This window comes from Lithobates pipiens, unplaced genomic scaffold, assembly GCF_037356315.1.
Source record: "Lithobates pipiens isolate NorthernLeopardFrog02 unplaced genomic scaffold, aLitPip1_a1.2 Scaffold_19, whole genome shotgun sequence".
NCBI lineage: Eukaryota > Metazoa > Chordata > Amphibia > Anura > Ranidae > Lithobates > Lithobates pipiens.
This window is the reverse complement of record NW_027507764.1, coordinates 512619985-512636609: the sequence shown is the minus strand read 5'-3', so window position 1 is coordinate 512636609 and position 16625 is coordinate 512619985. Positions and strand designations below refer to the sequence as shown.

At 43.6% G+C, this 16625-nt stretch overlaps 1 protein-coding gene across 11 annotated transcripts in view; it reads right to left on the bottom strand.

The window, feature by feature from the left end:
• Positions 1-16625, bottom strand: part of RIMS2 (regulating synaptic membrane exocytosis 2) — a 982185-nt gene that overhangs the window by 10649 nt on the left and 954911 nt on the right. For all 11 annotated transcript variants that reach the window (XM_077493146.1, XM_077493148.1, XM_077493153.1 and 8 more), the window contains 3 exons: positions 9067-9208; positions 7612-7724; positions 3636-3737 (listed from right to left, as the gene is read on the bottom strand). In XM_077493146.1, the coding sequence (XP_077349272.1) occupies positions 3636-3737; positions 7612-7724; positions 9067-9208 (357 nt within the window). The remainder of the gene's footprint in view (positions 1-3635; positions 3738-7611; positions 7725-9066; positions 9209-16625) is intronic.

Below are 16625 nucleotides of genomic sequence, written 5' to 3'. Positions count from 1 at the left end.
CTTTGTCAAGACTCAACTTCCTTTACTATTTGCACAGTAATATTTTTATAGAGAGTATAACCTGCTAATGCATTGCAATTCCACTTTGCACTGAAAATGCACTTGGAAGTGCAGTAGCTGTAGATCCGAGGGGGACATGGAAGGAAAATAAAAAACTGAATTTTATCTTGCACACGATTGGATGATAAAATGAACAGAGCTTCCACTTATTTCAGATCTACCCCTTAGATTTAGAGTGACTGCACTTCCAAGTGCACTTGCAGTGCAAAGTGGATTTGCCTTTCATAAATAACCCCCATAGTTTGAATAGCCAAGCCTTGGTAAAGGTTTTCTTTTATGTGCTCATAGACAGAAGCAGGACTCCCTGCAAGTTGCACTGTCAGCTGTGCAATTTTTGATGAGAGAACAGCAGAAAAATTATGTAGAATGGTAACTCCATTGCCGATTTACCTCAGGAGCAACAATACAATGGCAGTTGAATGAATTCAATTTATTAATATTTCACTCCTTCAGAGAGGTAATCTTGGGTTGTCTAATGATGCTATAGTCAGGAAATTGTTGCGTCATATAGATAAAATGGACAGATTGGTAGATGTTTATTCCAGGTCTATGGCCAACTTTAGATAGTGATTATGTAAAGAATCTCATAACTCAGCTTCAGGTTCTCTAGTCCTCAAGTACCCCCAACAGGCCATGTTTTTAGGAAATTCTCTTAGATAAAATAGCTGTCCAAAATACTAAGCCATTGACTCTGATTTAAAGCATCTGTGCAAGATAAAGTAAAACCTGCAAACATGGCATGTTGGGGGTACTAGAGTACAGGGTTGAGAACCATTGCTCTAGAACACAGCCAGGAAGTGGCCCAGTGCCAGGCAGCAGTTCTCTTTCTGCCAGTCCTTGACAGTATATTATTTTATGTATTCCAGCACTGACAGCAACCCCCACCTTCCCCTCCACACTGAGCCATGGCTTGGCAGCCACAGCTGTCACTTTCTGAAGCGCTGTCCTGTTTGTTTGTGTGGTGCCAACCTTACAGATTGTTACATGGAACAGTGGCAGCCCTACAAAGTAAGCACAGAGTTTGTAAGCAAGCAGTGTGGCCCTGCAGAGACTGTGACATCTCTAGCTATCAAGCCATGGCTCAGCAGGGTGGTTGGCAGTCAAGACAGGAGAGACAAGTTGCCCATGGAGTAGGAGGGGGTACTGCGCACTCCAAGCCTCACATCTAATGCTTCATGGAGCCCCAAATCCAACAGTATGAGGGATACAATGACCACTATATAAGGGGGCACACTGACCACCAATGACAAGGAACACACTGATGTAAGGGTACCGATGTACCAATGTAAGTTTACCAATGTACGTGTGCTCAGTGAACACAATGTAAGGAGATTCAATGACCACAATGTAAGGGGACACGTTAACCACAATGTAAGAGGGACACACTGATCACCTGTGTATGGGGACACACAGACTGCCAGTGTAAATGAGCACACTGATCATCCAAGTGAGGGGGCACATTGACTGCCCATCTAAGGGGACACACCGACCGCCTGTGTAAGGGTACACACTAATCGCTGATCATCAGTGTAAGGGGATTCACTGACCGCCAGTATATGGGGGCACACTGACTGCCAACCACCAGTGTAAGGGGGCACACTGACTGCTGACCACTAGTTTAGGGAGCACACTGACCACCAGTCACCAACTAAGGGGATGCACTGAGCACTATACACCAGTGTAAGGGGACCCACTGAATGAAGGCAGCCCAATGACCACCAACATAATGTTGGGGCATAGAAGCTTTTTTAAAGCATTTGGCCATACAAATGTTTAAAACCACTCCTCTTGAAGGTCAGAAGAAAGGTCCAATTAGTTTAAAGTCAATCTGTGACCAGGCTATGGACATTCATTTATTGATATATTCTAAACAAACAAGAAATTAACTCGGCAGACAGGCTGACCTCAGTAGCTGCAGAAACTGTGAAGCAATTAATCCTCAAAGTTCACAGAAGATCCACTAAAGAGTTTTAAAGTGGTGTTCCAGCCCAAACACTGTAGCTGCTGACTTTTAATAAGGGCACTTACCTGTCCAGCGAGCCCGCGATGTCGGCCCCCTGAGGCCGATCCGTCCATCGGATCAGGTGCTGGAGCCACCATCCTAACTAAGGGAAACAGGCAGTGGAGCCTTGCGGCTTCACTGCCCGTTTCCTACTGCGCATGCGCGAGTCACGTGGCGCTTTGCGAATGGCTGTGTTGTTTTCTGGGACACACACATGTCCCAGAATACAACGGGCAGCTCACCAAAGAGGAGGAAGTGACAGAACAGCGCAGTGGAATAGAAAGAGGCAGATTAGGAAGCAACAGGGGTTTCTGGTAAGTAAAGAAAATTTTTTTTTTTTTATATTTTTTGTAGAATTTTAATGTCATTTTTTATTTTAGGGTGGACCTCCACTTTAAGTCAGCAGGTTAGCTTACCCTGCTCTCCCTTCCCAAAGCTTTTACTACTGAGCTGAGCTGCCAAGAAAAACTGAAAGTGCTTCTACTATGTAATTTGAAGATGAACTATCTCACAGTGCCCACAGCTACAGATGTCAGAGGGGGCTTGTTATAATGTGCATTTATGTCGAGTACAGTATAGATTTGGACTCTTTTTCAAACTAGCAGTAGTGTTTACCACCCTTCTGAAAAGTGATCTGCGGTGTTTGGCTTACAGTTGTGGCACAGCCCCATAAACTTACTAGAAGAATTTGCTAGGTGATGCCACCTGTCCAACCTCTGCATGTAGCAGTAAATTGCTGCACTGCAATGCAAAGCATAGCGGCACCTTTCCGCTTGTAGGTGAGTAGTCGAAGGGGAAGGTGTCAAAAACAAGAATCAACCACCTGTTTTTACTGCCCCTTGACCGCCCATGTGAAATGCCTTACTGCTTCTTATACATTTCTAAATATTTGAATGTTCATAGCCTGGCCAAAGATACACTTTAAGGAAGGCAATACCACTGGGGTTAATGTCATCCTAAATATCCTTGCAGAAATGAAAAAACGATGAATCCAGGCTTAAAATATCCAATAGTTTGATGGATTCTTTTAATGATGTGATATTGCTGGTACTTCTTAAAACAAAACTCACAATGCATTGCAGGAAACTGTTCAGCTACTGATAAAATGTAATATTCATTGACGATGCTGTGCTGTTTAAAGCAAGACATTACATGAGGCTGTTGATCTGATGGCCCCGACTTGAATGGAGCGTATTTAAAAAGGGCAACACTCCCTACCATTTATTTATTTGTGCCAACACCATTGCTGGTGCTTTACATGAAATGAAACAGTAATATCATATTTATTCCTTGTTATTAAAATACACTATACATAAGGTAATGAAACGAGAGGCAGCCCCGCTTCATCACTAAAATGTTGTCATGCCAGGTACATGCCTACATGACCTTTCCACAAATCAAGGCTACATAGCCACACTGGTTATCAATACCACTAAATGTTTGGCACAAACAAGCACATAAACTTCTTTTTCCATTTACTTCCATGGGCAAATGTATGCACAATTTTGTACCTGTTTCAGCTAGTATAAGCAGAACGTTTGGTAAGTATATGAAGTTTATAATGACATCTCACCTGGCAGTGTCTTGGACCCTGGTTTTACTACAAGCCCACGCGCTCGTATAATTTCCACCTCCAACTGTCCCTTCTTATCCATCATTCCAATCTGAATGTCCCCTATAGGAAAGTAATAGAAACACTAAATAACTAACATAGTTTATGGATCTTTGATTGCAAGTCACAGTTAAATTAAAGTGTGTTTCCAGCCAAAAATGTTTGAATCATTTTAGAAGGAGAGGGAAAGGCTTAGAACATCTGTCATGCTTTGCTCTCGCTCCAAGGCCTTAGTCATACGGACGCATAGACTATACCTCCGTGCAGAGGGTCACGTTTATGCTCCCAGGTAGTGACAGGTGTTCCGTTCAGTCGCAGTGTTTACATCCATGCTGCGAGTGCACACCAGATTATCTGCGTTCAGAGCTGTGCGTTCATCCCTCTACAAATCAAATCACTGGCATGTGCGGGAAGATCTGTAGAGCAGATGTGTCTTTCCGGCTGGCTGCATAGAATACCTGTCATTCCCTGTGTGCACAAACATGACCCTCTGTACAGATATAGAAGTCCATACACCCGCTGAATAAAGCCTAATACATTAAAGTGTTGTTATTGCTGCCTTTGTCCACTTTGGAGAGTTTGGAACTCCCTTCCAGTCTAGGCTCCTTCCTCTAGGGCTAGGCAAAAGGAACCCGTCTGGAGGTCAAAAAATTGTCTGGAGTTCCACTTTAAAACAGCAGTAGCACAAAAAGTATAGTAATATAACAGTACAATAAAAGTAAAGAGCTGCACTTCAATTCCAGTTATTAAAATCTCAAATAAGCTTTAAAATTTTTATATAATTTCAAAAGACAATTTCCAGATTTTTCTGTTACAATCATTTGTATTGGTTATTATAGGAGAATAGCAGTCATACCCATGCAGGGCATAAACCATCTGATAGAAATAACAGTTATTTCAGGTAAAGATGAACACATATTTGCCTTAGTAAAGACCTAGGACCAGGGGCGTTCCTAGGTCTACAAAAGCTCTGGGGCTAGAACCCATAGCAGCGTAGTAAAGAAAGTCATACGCTTGGGCGGGCATAGAGATATATATATATATACATTAATATACGTGTGTGTGTATGTATATATATATATATATATATATATATATATAAAACCAGAGAGCTCCCCCTTACATCAGGGTTCCCAGAGAGCCCCCTTTACATTAGGTTCCCCAGAGAGCCCCCCCCCCTTAAAATCATGTTCCCGAGAGAGCCTCCCCCTTGCATACGGGTCCCCCAGAGAGTCTCCCCCATGCAACAGGGTCCCCACAGATACCCCCCCCACTTACATCAGGGTCCCCAAAGAGCCTCCCCTCCCCTTGGGGACCCCTGCAGAGACTCTGGGCTATGGGCCCCAGATTCAGGGCTATAGCCCCAAAAGCCACCTCCCAGCGACGCTACTGCCTAGGACCTATGCGATAGTACTGCTGGTGGGCCCCTTGGGCTTGGTATCACACCTTTGCTTTTGGTGCAGCTCGTGTCTTCGTGGAAAAAGGTTCCTGCACCTTCTTCAAACAGGGAAACACAAGGCACTTTTGTACCATGCGATTTACCGCAAACTGCATGTTAAGATGCGTGGGGTGCCATCAAGAATGAATGGCAGCCCTGCATGCCTGTAGGGCTGTGGGTGCAGGAACAGGAGTGATTTCCAAAACCTCAAACACCTAGTATTAAGGGCCTGTAGTTGTGATTAAATGGCCTAAATCAATGGTTGAAAACATAGGTACAGGAAAGGAGAGATGGGGGGGGGGGGGGGGGGGGGCAGAGAAGGGGGTGGAAAGAGGAAAAATATGGGAGAAACTGGGAGTGGATGGTAAAAGGCAAAAGCCTGGGGGGGAATTGGGGCAAGTTGCTGGAGGATGGAAATAGAGCTTGGGGAACAGGAACAACACAGAGGGATGAGTGGGCGGGGAAGGGAACATATCCTCCAAGGTAAATGACTAAAATAACTCAGGCTAGAATAGTTCAAGAATGGAAAAGCATATGTAAGAGACAGTTTGCATATTCTGAGGAATTTAGGTGGAAGTCATTGGGAATACTATACAGTTTCTTATTAACCAGTATTGTATTCATATGTTCCTTAACCACTAGCCGCCCACCCGCCGTTTGACGGCGGCAGAATGGCTCCCCAGCACAAATTGTCATAGCTGTACGGAGGTCGCTTTAAGGGGTATAGGGGGAGCGCGTGCCCGCTGCGTCACTGAGGAGCCGATGCGCGTGCCCTGGTCCTCAGTACATACACTTACTTCACTTGTCCTCATCTATCTTGCCAAACGTATCCAAAAGTAATGTCTAACTTCCTGGACAGACTAGAGGTCATGACACAGGAAGGAGTTGACCAGCGGACCTCATTAGCATCATGAGCCCCCTGCATCATCCACCCTCCTACCTACCCACCCATTCCCAGCTGTATGGTTTTTTTAATGAAATGCAATCAAAACCCTTCTCACTAATTGCACAATATACAATCAGATTGCATAGTGAATGGACATCTTTATGCAAGGACATAGGAGGGAGTGGACAGAAACACTCAGCTGTCAAACACCATTCACATCTCCGCATAGCGAGAACTCACATTCCTACATGCATTTTTTTCAGATAGTGAACATTTGGGGCCATGCACTCACTCTTGCACACCTGTCAAATTTTGACATGCAGCTGTGTCCATGCAGCTGCTGTGTCTGTATCCTCTTCCATAGGCTGCCTGCACGCAGCTGGTGGGGGCGGATGCAGACGCCAAAAAATGCCTCTTTCACAAAGCACGGGTGCCAGTGCTTGTCTGAATGAGGTCTTAAAGAACTAAAGATACAGTAATCTTTTAATCAATTACCAACATTTATAGAATAATGTTTTCATATTAACCGCTTAAGGACCGCCTCACGCCGATACACGACAGCAGAATGGCACGGCTGGGCACAATCACGTACCTGTACGTGGCTCTTTAAGTGCCCAGCCGTGGGTCCTGAGCTCCGTGACCGTGGCCGCGGGACCAGCGGACCCGATCGCCGCTGGTGACCCTCGATCGGGTCACAGAGCTGCAGAACGAGGAGAGCTCTGTGTAAACAAACCTCTTCCCATGCTTCCTAGTGTGGCGATCACCAATCGTCTGTTCCCTTTTATAGAGAAAGACAATTAGAGATGTCACATGCCAGGCCACGCCCCCCTACAATAAAAAAAAAACACATAACGTCCCACATAACCCCTACACTGCCCCCTAGTGGTTAACTCCTTCACTGCCAGTGTCATTTACACAGGAATCACTGCATTTATGCATTTATATAGCAGTGATTGCTGTATAAATGACAATGGTCCCAAAAATGTGTCAAAAATGTCCGATGTGTCCGCCATAATGTCGCAGTCACAATAAAAATCGCTGATCGCTGCCATTACTAGTAAAAAAAAAATATTAATAAAAATGCTATCAAACTATCCCCTATTTTGTAAACGCTAGAACTTTTGCGCAAACCAATCAATATTCGCCAATTGAGATTTTTTTTAACCAAAAATATGTAGAAGAATACGCATCGGCCTAAACTGAAGAAAAAAAATGTTTTTTTATAGATTTTTTGGGGATATTTATTATAGCAAAAAGTAAAATACTGCATTTTTTTCCAAATGTCGCTCTATTTTTGTCTATAGCGCAAAAAATAAAAACCGCAGAGGTGATCAAATACCACCAAAAGAAAGCTCTATTTGTGGGAAAAAAAGGACGCCAATTTTGTTTGGGGGCCATTTTGCACGACCACGCAATTGTCAGTTAAAGCGACGCAGTGCCAAATCGCAAAAAGGGGCCTGGTCCTTTGGCTGCAAATTGGTCCGGGGATTAAGTGGTTAAGCACACATTTTTACTGTTATTTCAGAGAGAAAAAAAAAACAGACATTTTTGCATACAAAACATTTTGCACAGCATAATCCCAACATTGTATGCCAAGGACAACAATGACATACCCATTGAAGGAGTTGCTAAGGTCTGTCGTCCAACCAGCTGTGCAGGACCTAATCCATCCAAGAAATCACTGAATTGGCTGTCAGAACCCAACCGGACCCCAGGAAATATTAAGCTTTGGGAAAGATATAAAATAGATATTAGATATCATATAAAAATTTAATTATTAATAATAAAATATGAAAATAGCACATTTTCATTTTGTAAAAGGTAAAAATACATTAGTGATTCATAAATGATATACAAAACATCAGTACAGGTATAAGAAGTCCAATACAGAAATGTCTCTTAAAAACAAAGATTGTACAATTGTCTGTTCTTTTTCACTGCGTTTTTATAGTAAATCTTTAAAATGGAGCTCCTGGTGTTGTCATACAGGCATAACCCACTTTTAAGAACACAATGGGGTTTATTTACTAAAGCTGGAACGTGCAAAATCAGGCTCACTTCTGCATAGAAACCAATGAGCTTCCAGGTTTTATTATCAAAGCTTAATTGAACAAGCTGGGGTTAGAAGCTCATTGGTTTCTATGCAGAAGTGAGCCTGATTTTGCACGTTCCAGCTTTAGTAAATAAAACCCATTGTGTATTTAAAAGTGGGGTATGCCTGTATTCACATCCTGTGTCAATGGGCTTTTCATTGTTTTGCATATCCATACAAGCCTATAGGAATGCAAAGCTTGCGTCAAGCAGGCCAGAAGCAGGTCAACTGCAGGTAAAATGCACCTGTCAATGAGTTCTAAATGATTTCAGAAACATCTAAAACTGATGTTAAACTGATGCCATTGACGTACAACTTAATGTATTAAATGAAATACTAAAACTGTAGATAGAGTAGTGATTTCTAGTGATTATTGTTTGCAATGAACCTCCAATGCATAGATAAAATGCATTGTTGAAGCCTTTTTTTTCCTTTACCAGGGATGGACCAAAAAAAAAAGTACAGCAGATATCTAACATTCTTGCATCTTTCCTGATGTAGTCAATGAAAGAAAATCTATTCTTGCTACTGCTAAACTACCTGCTTTATACTGAAATCATTGGTTCCTGATAAGAATCATAGTCTGTTACGCCCTATACTTGAAAACAAAGCATTTTCTATGCCCCTGCAGGGCAAAATAAATGTCCCTCGCCTTAACAGCATGTACCCACCTTTCCTCACTCCTGTGCTCATCTGAGCTGCCAGGACTGATAATGAGAGCTCTGTGATTACTTTATCGCCCCCTTGTGATAGCACAAGGCCAATCAAGAGGCACGTTGTTCTATCACATGGGAGAGGTGATGATGGTTCATCATATTCTCCCAAGCTGCGGGGGACTGAACTTCTCTGCCCACCAATTCACAACTGGACAGTGCTAAAACTGAAAATACAATTTCCACAAAGAAGTATCATCATTGGATGCATATCCACGATTGCCAACACTTGTTCTAAATGTATTATTTATACATTGACTTACTTTCCCTCAGAGCTGTAACTGTTCATACTCCCATCGTTAGACTCTCGACTTGCTTGTCTTGTCATCCAATTTCTCATCTCCACTGCTAATCCAGTTTCTGTACTTCGTTGGATCGTGCTTTTTAACTTTTTACCTCCAACTTCTGAAAAATAGAAAATACACACGTGGTTAGACTTCAAAATTCCAACAAATATGTGGATTCATCTGCACTGTGTTACATCTCCCCCCATCTGCCATTGCAGCATATTTCCTGACACAGACACGGGGTTGAGCCTAGATCAATGTTGGGCAGAGACTGGCATAAAGGTAACCACAGACACAATAACATAAGTTAGCTACGAGTAAGCGCTGTTTGTAGCGTGAAACGCGTCAACAATTTTGTTCTATTTTTTCTTTTGTTCTCTTTTGCTGTGATGTGTTGTTCTATGGAGTTTTGCACTTGCATTTGAAGAAATAAAGGCACTTTATCTTTTACTCAATCCAGAGTGCGGCCATCCAGAGTTTTGTTCTGTTTCTACACATTTGACTTATGCAATCAGCCTGCACCTGGAACCCCTATCTACTTGGAGAGCTAGCAGCCTGTCAGTGGTTTGACCTGGAGCGGTGAAATTTCTGTTTGTTTTAACCACAGACACGACTCGGGGGTTGGACTGGCTAATGATGGTTATATCAACATATGGTTATATAGGGACATGAGACACTCCAGGCAATCGTCCTTAAAGTGATTGTAAAGCCTCATATTTTTTTTCTCTAAAAATAACAAACATGTTATACTTACCTGCTCTTTGCAGTGGTTTTGCACAGAGCAGCCTGGAACCTCCTCGTGGGTCCCTCTTCTGTGCTCCTGGCCCCTCTTTCCTGTCGAGTGCCCCACAGCAAGCAGCTTGCTATGGGGGCGCCTGAGCCGAGTCACAGCTCCCTGTGTCCATTCCAATACAGAGCCCAGGTTCAACCCTGCCCCCTCTCTCTCCTTATTGGCTAACTGACTGTGATTGACTGCAGTAGGCGCTAATGGCGCCACTGCTGTGTCTCAGCCAATTAGGAGCAGAGTCCTGGACAGCCGAGCCACTTGTGGACATCGCTGGGGAGAGATGGGGCACAGGTAAGTATTAGGGGGTTCTGGGGCGCCTGCTATACACAGAAGGTTTTTTGTCCTTATTCGTAGAATGCATTAAGATTAAAAAAAAACCTTCTGACTCTATAACCACTTTAAGGTTACATTGTGTATTCAAAGTGTGCCTAGAGATTTCTCTTTAAGGGTGTACTCACACTGGGCACAACTGAACTAATTAGTGCCTGAGTGTGATTGTCCCCACTCCCCAGCTGATCTGCACACACTACGTGCTATAAGCAAATGTACCCGGGCACACTTACATCAATTACAACACATCTGCCAACCAGACCACAGTGATCCCTGCTTCTGTGCTCCGTGATCTATGGAGAGTTCTGTGCTCAGGCATGGTTTGCACTCACACTGAAGCAAACTTTACCAAACCACAAGTGAACTGTGCCCAAGACCACATCTTCCAAGAAAAAAACAGATAAGTACCCTTTTCCTAATCGCTATACAGCTGTCACATGACGAAACATAAGCAGGAGGAGCTTCTAGTCCTCTGCTGCTGGTCACATGTTCAAAAAAAAACTCAAAAAAGAGCCTTTGGAATACAGAATAATTAATATCAATAAACTGTTTTAAATTGTCCTAAAAATATAGTCTATAGTCACCTGGGCTGCTTGCTGTGGGGCACTCAACAGTAAAGAAGGGGCCAGGAGCACAGAAGATGGACCCAAGAAGAGGAGGATCTGGGCTACTCTGTGCAAAACCACTGCACAGAGCAAGTAAGTATAACATGTTTGTTATTTTTATAGAAAAAAAAATGAGGCTTTACGATCACTTTAAGGACGATTGCCTGGAGTGTCTCCTGTCCCTATAAAACCATATGTCGAGCCAGTGTTGGTGCACCCTTATTTTGTAGGCTAATGACTGGAACCTATTTGGTTACTATGGAAAAAAAATAATGTTGTTTCCTCCAATTCATATACTCAGTAAGTTTATTACAGCATTAAAGTGGTTGTAAAGTCTCTTTTTTTTCTATAAAAATAACAAACATGTTATACTTACCTGCTCTGTTGCAATGGTGGGGGACTGAGGGGGGGCTGCTGCACACAGAATGTTTTTTCATCCTAATGCATACAATGCATTAAGATAAAAAACCTGACTTTACAACCCCTTTAATTCAGAACAACCATATGCAAAACACAAGCAGCTGTCATCTTCTTTCTATGTATAACATCTCGCTTTCACACCCTGGTTCACACTTATGCAATGCGGGAAATGCAGGGAATCATTTGCATTTCCCATACCGCATTGCAATCAGCGTCAATATTATCTTAACGACACCCCAAAACAGATCACAAAACACAGTGCGATTGTGAACACCCATGCAATGCAATGCAATTCAGGTGCAGGGAAAAAAAGGTTCCTGCACCGTCTTGGTGCAGATGCAATCCAATTTGCATCATACATAATGCATGGCTGAAATCGCACTACACAGACATCGCAAGTGCAATTCCTGTGCGAATCACATGCAGTGTCCACATCGCACAAGTGTGAGCCTAGGCTAAAAAGACAACAAAGCAAATTTCAGAAAGCTAAAGAAGAACGTAAGGAAGATTAAATAACGGTAAATGAAATGCTAAAGCATGTCATTTTAGATGACCTTCTGCCTTATTTCTCTTGAAAGTAAACATCTGAGATTTGTTGTTAATGTATGGAAAATGGTTAATAATAACTGCTGATTCCAGGGATCTAGGGAGCTTTTTTTGCCAGCAATGTTGGTATCACCACACAGCCCCAATGCCTGCCCCCACTAGACAGGTCTTTCCACCATAGCTCCTTCAGAAAACCATCGGTTTCCTAAGAGAAGCTTCAACATGTGAGCAGAGGTTCCTCTAATCGGCATTGTCAATCAGTGAGCTAGGCTTGATTTACACATATGCGGCTCTGGGAACGCATGCTAATCGCATGTGTTGCCTGACCCGTAGGCAAAGCGCAGAAGCTCAAAGGTGCCATTGATTGTTAATGACACCCCGGAGCATCGATAAATGCATTGCCATGTGGTTTCATGCAGCACTGTTTTGAAAAATGGATCAGGGACTTTTTCCCTACAGGTACAGCAGCCCAGTTAAATGAATAGGCTGTTGTGCCCGTGCAAAGGCAAAGGCTAGTGTGAACCTAGCATTAAGCTGGACATACAGAGCTCAAATTTCTTGGTGTTTGAGGTCACAATAATAGCATTCTCTGGCTTTAAAGTGGTTGTAAACCCTTACAAACCACTGTGACCTACAGGTAAGCCTAGATTAAGGCTTACCTGTAGGTCCAAGAAATATCTCCTCAACCTATACGGTTTAGGAGATATTTACCTGAAGACAGCCACCTCTGTCTACGGCGCATGCGCCGTAGACAGCGGCCCGCAGGCGCACTGGGTAAGCCGCAGATCGCGGCGATATGACGCGAGTGTTGGCTCCCGTGCGAATGCGCGGCAGTGACGTCATCGCTGCTCCGAGCTCCGAATCACAGCGCCGGAGCAGCGAGACCCACCAAGAAGATGGACGCTCGGAACTACAGGGGACAGCGGTGACTTCGCTGGCTCCTGTGTCAGGTAAGTGACACATAATGGACTACTATGCGATGCATAGTAGTCCATTATGCTTTACCTTTGCAGGGACTGAAAGAGGAAGTAAACTCATCAGGGGTTTTAACTGACTTGGATTAAGTGTGCAGATCATGAAAGCCAGAGTAAAGGCAGAGTTCCTGATCTGCATATTTATTCTGGTTCAGTGATTCAAAAAGCACTGAAGGCAATGACCTACAGCAAGGGTCTCCAAACTTTCTTAACAAAGGGCCAGTTTACTGTCCTTCAGACTTTAAGGAGGCTGGACTGTGGCCATTGAAAGGGGAAATTGTCCTGGTATCAGTGGGAGCAAACAGTGTATCTTTGGCATTAGGGGAAGGAATATTGCACCATCACTGGTGTCAGTGAGATAAAGCATCTCTTCTCCAGAGAGTTCAGTGCTTGCAACCTTTATTCATAACTAATACCCTCCAGTCCCTTTATTAGGTTTTGTTGCCCTTCTCTGTACTCACTCCATTTCCAGTACATCCTTCCTGGGGACTGGTGCCCAGAACTGGGACAGCATACTCCAGGTGAGGCTGGACCAGAGTCTTGTGGAGCAGGAGAATTACCGCTTTATCTCTTGAGTTGATCCCTTTTTAATGTATGCCATTATTCTGTTTGCTTTGTTAGCAGCAGCTTGGCATTGCATGCCAAGCTAAGCCTATCATCTACCATCTTAGATTCCCCCAGAGGTTCTTCCCCCAGTGAGTAGACTGCATTCATATTTTTGCCGTCCAAATGCATTATTTTACATTTTTTCACATTAAACCTCATTTGCCATGTAGTTGCCCACCCCATTAATTTGTTCAGATCCTCTTGCAAGGTTTCCACATCCTGTGGAGAAGTTATTGCCTGCAAATACAGCGATTGTACTGTTTATCCCATCCTCCAGATCATTTATGAACAAATTAAATAGGATTTGTTCCCAGCACAGAACCCTGGGGGACCCCACTCAGGCCACTCTGAGTACTCCCCTGCTGATTACTGCTAATGGGAGGAAGGTGGGGGCTGGGCAGGCATAACTTTTATAGGAAAATATTGAGATTTGTTTCTTTTTAAAAAAAAATCATCATACACTTAACTTAAAGAGGGGGGTAGCTGCTGACTTAATATATAGATACTTACCTGTCCAGGGATCCCGCAATGTCAGCACCCCCACCCCTCTTCGGATCGACTGTCGGGTACAGCCGTCGGAATTCCTGGTAAGAGAACCTTATGATCCCCTCCAGTAGCTTGCATACTATTGATGTTAGGCTAAATGGTCTGTAATTCCCAGGGATGCATTTTGGCCCTTTTTTAAATATTGGTGCTACATTGGTTTTTCTCCAATCAGCTGGTACCAATCCCGTTTACTAATGTTAAGTTTTCCAAATCTATCTCTAATTCTGTCCTCTGTTAGCCATGAGGGTGTTTCCTGTGATGTGTCATGAGGATAAACACTGCAGTTTTGGTTACTGAAGCCCCTCCGATTCCTTTGTGAAAACTGAGGAGAAGAATAAAGTCCATGTCCTGCAAGACATTTAGGAACTGGCGAGCCTGAGATGAATGCGCGGTCCCTTCCGCCTAGTCTATGTCTGGATAATTAAATTCCCCCATTATGATGATACTTCCCATACTTGCTGCTAATCCAAATTGTGATAGGAGGTCCGTCTCCCCTCATCTCTCAGGTAAGAGGGCCCATCGCATACTCCCAGTATTATTGTCAGGTCACCTGAGACCAGGTGACAGATGCACTCCGTAGGAGTTGGAAGTGCACTGCTAGGTAGTGGACCTTAGGACTAACTGCTGCGGATTGTACCTAGGGAGATTCAAGACACAGGTCTACAGGATCACTAACAGATCCCAATGGGAGCTAGAGCATAGATTACCCAGGGCGCGGAGTCTAAGAGCCAGCAGGTGTTCACCAGAGCCTCCAGTGATGAAGATGGACTTCGCTGCAGTCTGGCTCCAGGTCGTGGCCCCAAGGGTCTCACAGCTCACGCTCACAGTAGACTACAGGAGAAGGAAGCAGCAGGCTGGGATGACAAGGATAGTAAGGGGATAAGGCAGAGGTCAGGGCAACTAGCAGGTAGGAACAACAGAGTACACGCCAAAGGTTCAGGGTCACAGGCAGACAGGGATGGTCAGGGACATGCCAAAAGGTCAAGGTCAGAAGCAGACAGGAATCGTTGAGAACACACCAAGGTCAGTAACAGAGACAAACTTAGAGCACACGGCAAGCAGGAAACAGGAAGCCAAACACACAGTGAATACACAATGGTTGATCAGCACCGCTGGCTTGCAGTGCACAGGTTAATATAGGGTTCCCTGATAGGGCCTGGGGTGGAGCCATGCTTAGAGGAGAGGTTAAAAAAACCACCAGGTGGAAGTGGCTGGCCTCTTAGAACACATGAGGGGAGGTAAGCAAAGAGAGGAAGATCACTGCATAACCATGACAATTATTTTCCCCTTTGTTTCATCCCTTTGGAGCTCTACCCATAAGGATTCCACCTCCTCCCTAGCTCCCTTGGTGATGTCATCTCTCACATTCACTTGTACATTAGTCTTGATATGCAGGCATACCCCTCCCCCTTTTTTACCCTCTCTATCCCTGCGATAAAGGTTATACCTTGGAATGGTTGCCAGCCAATCATGAGAACTGTTGAACCAAGCCTTTGAAATTCCCACAAAATCAAAATTCTCCTCATACAACAGTATCTCTAGTTCTCCCATCTTGTCCGCCAGGCTCCTGCCATTGGTGAACACGCCACATAGTTTAGACTGGTCGCATACTGTCCTCTTATTGGGTGTTCCGAGATTGCAAATAGGACTTGTTACTATACTTATCTTGGGTTTGTGTGCTTTAGTCAACCAACCACTAATGCCCCAATACTACCCTCTGGAGAATGTTCCGCGCTGACTATCTACAGCATAAGGTTAGGGTTAAGGGTTAGGGTTCAAGTTAAATGTTACGGTTAAGGTTCAATGTTAGCATTAAATGCCAGGGTTACCATTCTAACCCTAAAATTTAACACTAAACCTAAACCTTAACCATAACATTTAATGCTAACCCTAACCCTTAACCCTAAAATGTAACACTAACCCTAATCCAAAACTGTCATACTTTCCTATTGGCCAAAAAAAAGAACACAAAATGCATAAAAACTTGTGTTAAAAACACAAAACACGCTGGAAAAATGAATCAATCACAACACACATAGGTGTGAACCTAGGTCGCCACTTGCAGCCTGCAGGTAAAATCAAGCACATGCATTCTAGTACATACAAGGGAACACAAGGCTGAATAACAAGCTGAACATCGTAATAAAGACTAAATTCCAACCACATGGTCCTCTTCCCAAGCCTTGCCAACATGTGCTACATCAGTGTTTCTCAACTCCAGTCCTCAAGGCACCCCAACAGGTCATGTTTTCAGGATTTCCCTCAGATGGAACGGCTGTGGTAATTACTAAGGCAGTGAAACTGATCAAATCACCTGTGCAAAATAATGGAAAACCTGAAAACATGACCTGTTGGGGCGCCTTGAGGATTGGAGTTGAGAAACACTGTGCTAGATAACGATGACCACCACTGGTAGTATGCATCCCAAACACTAACACACTCAGCTAGTAAATGGCAATACAGATAAAAATATGTTGCCATATTCTCACGGTGAACGTAAAACAATGCATTTGTGTGCTTTGTACAAATGATAAAAGAACAGAACATAATCTGACTATAACACTGTGTCACTATGATGTGCTTCTATGTGAGATATTATGCAGAAAACAACATAAATCTCAGAAAATGGTATAATCACCCAATAACAAAGGATAATATATGAGAAAAACTGAGAATTGGAAAACAGCTCTGTTTATTTCAATGAAGATAATGGCTTGAAAA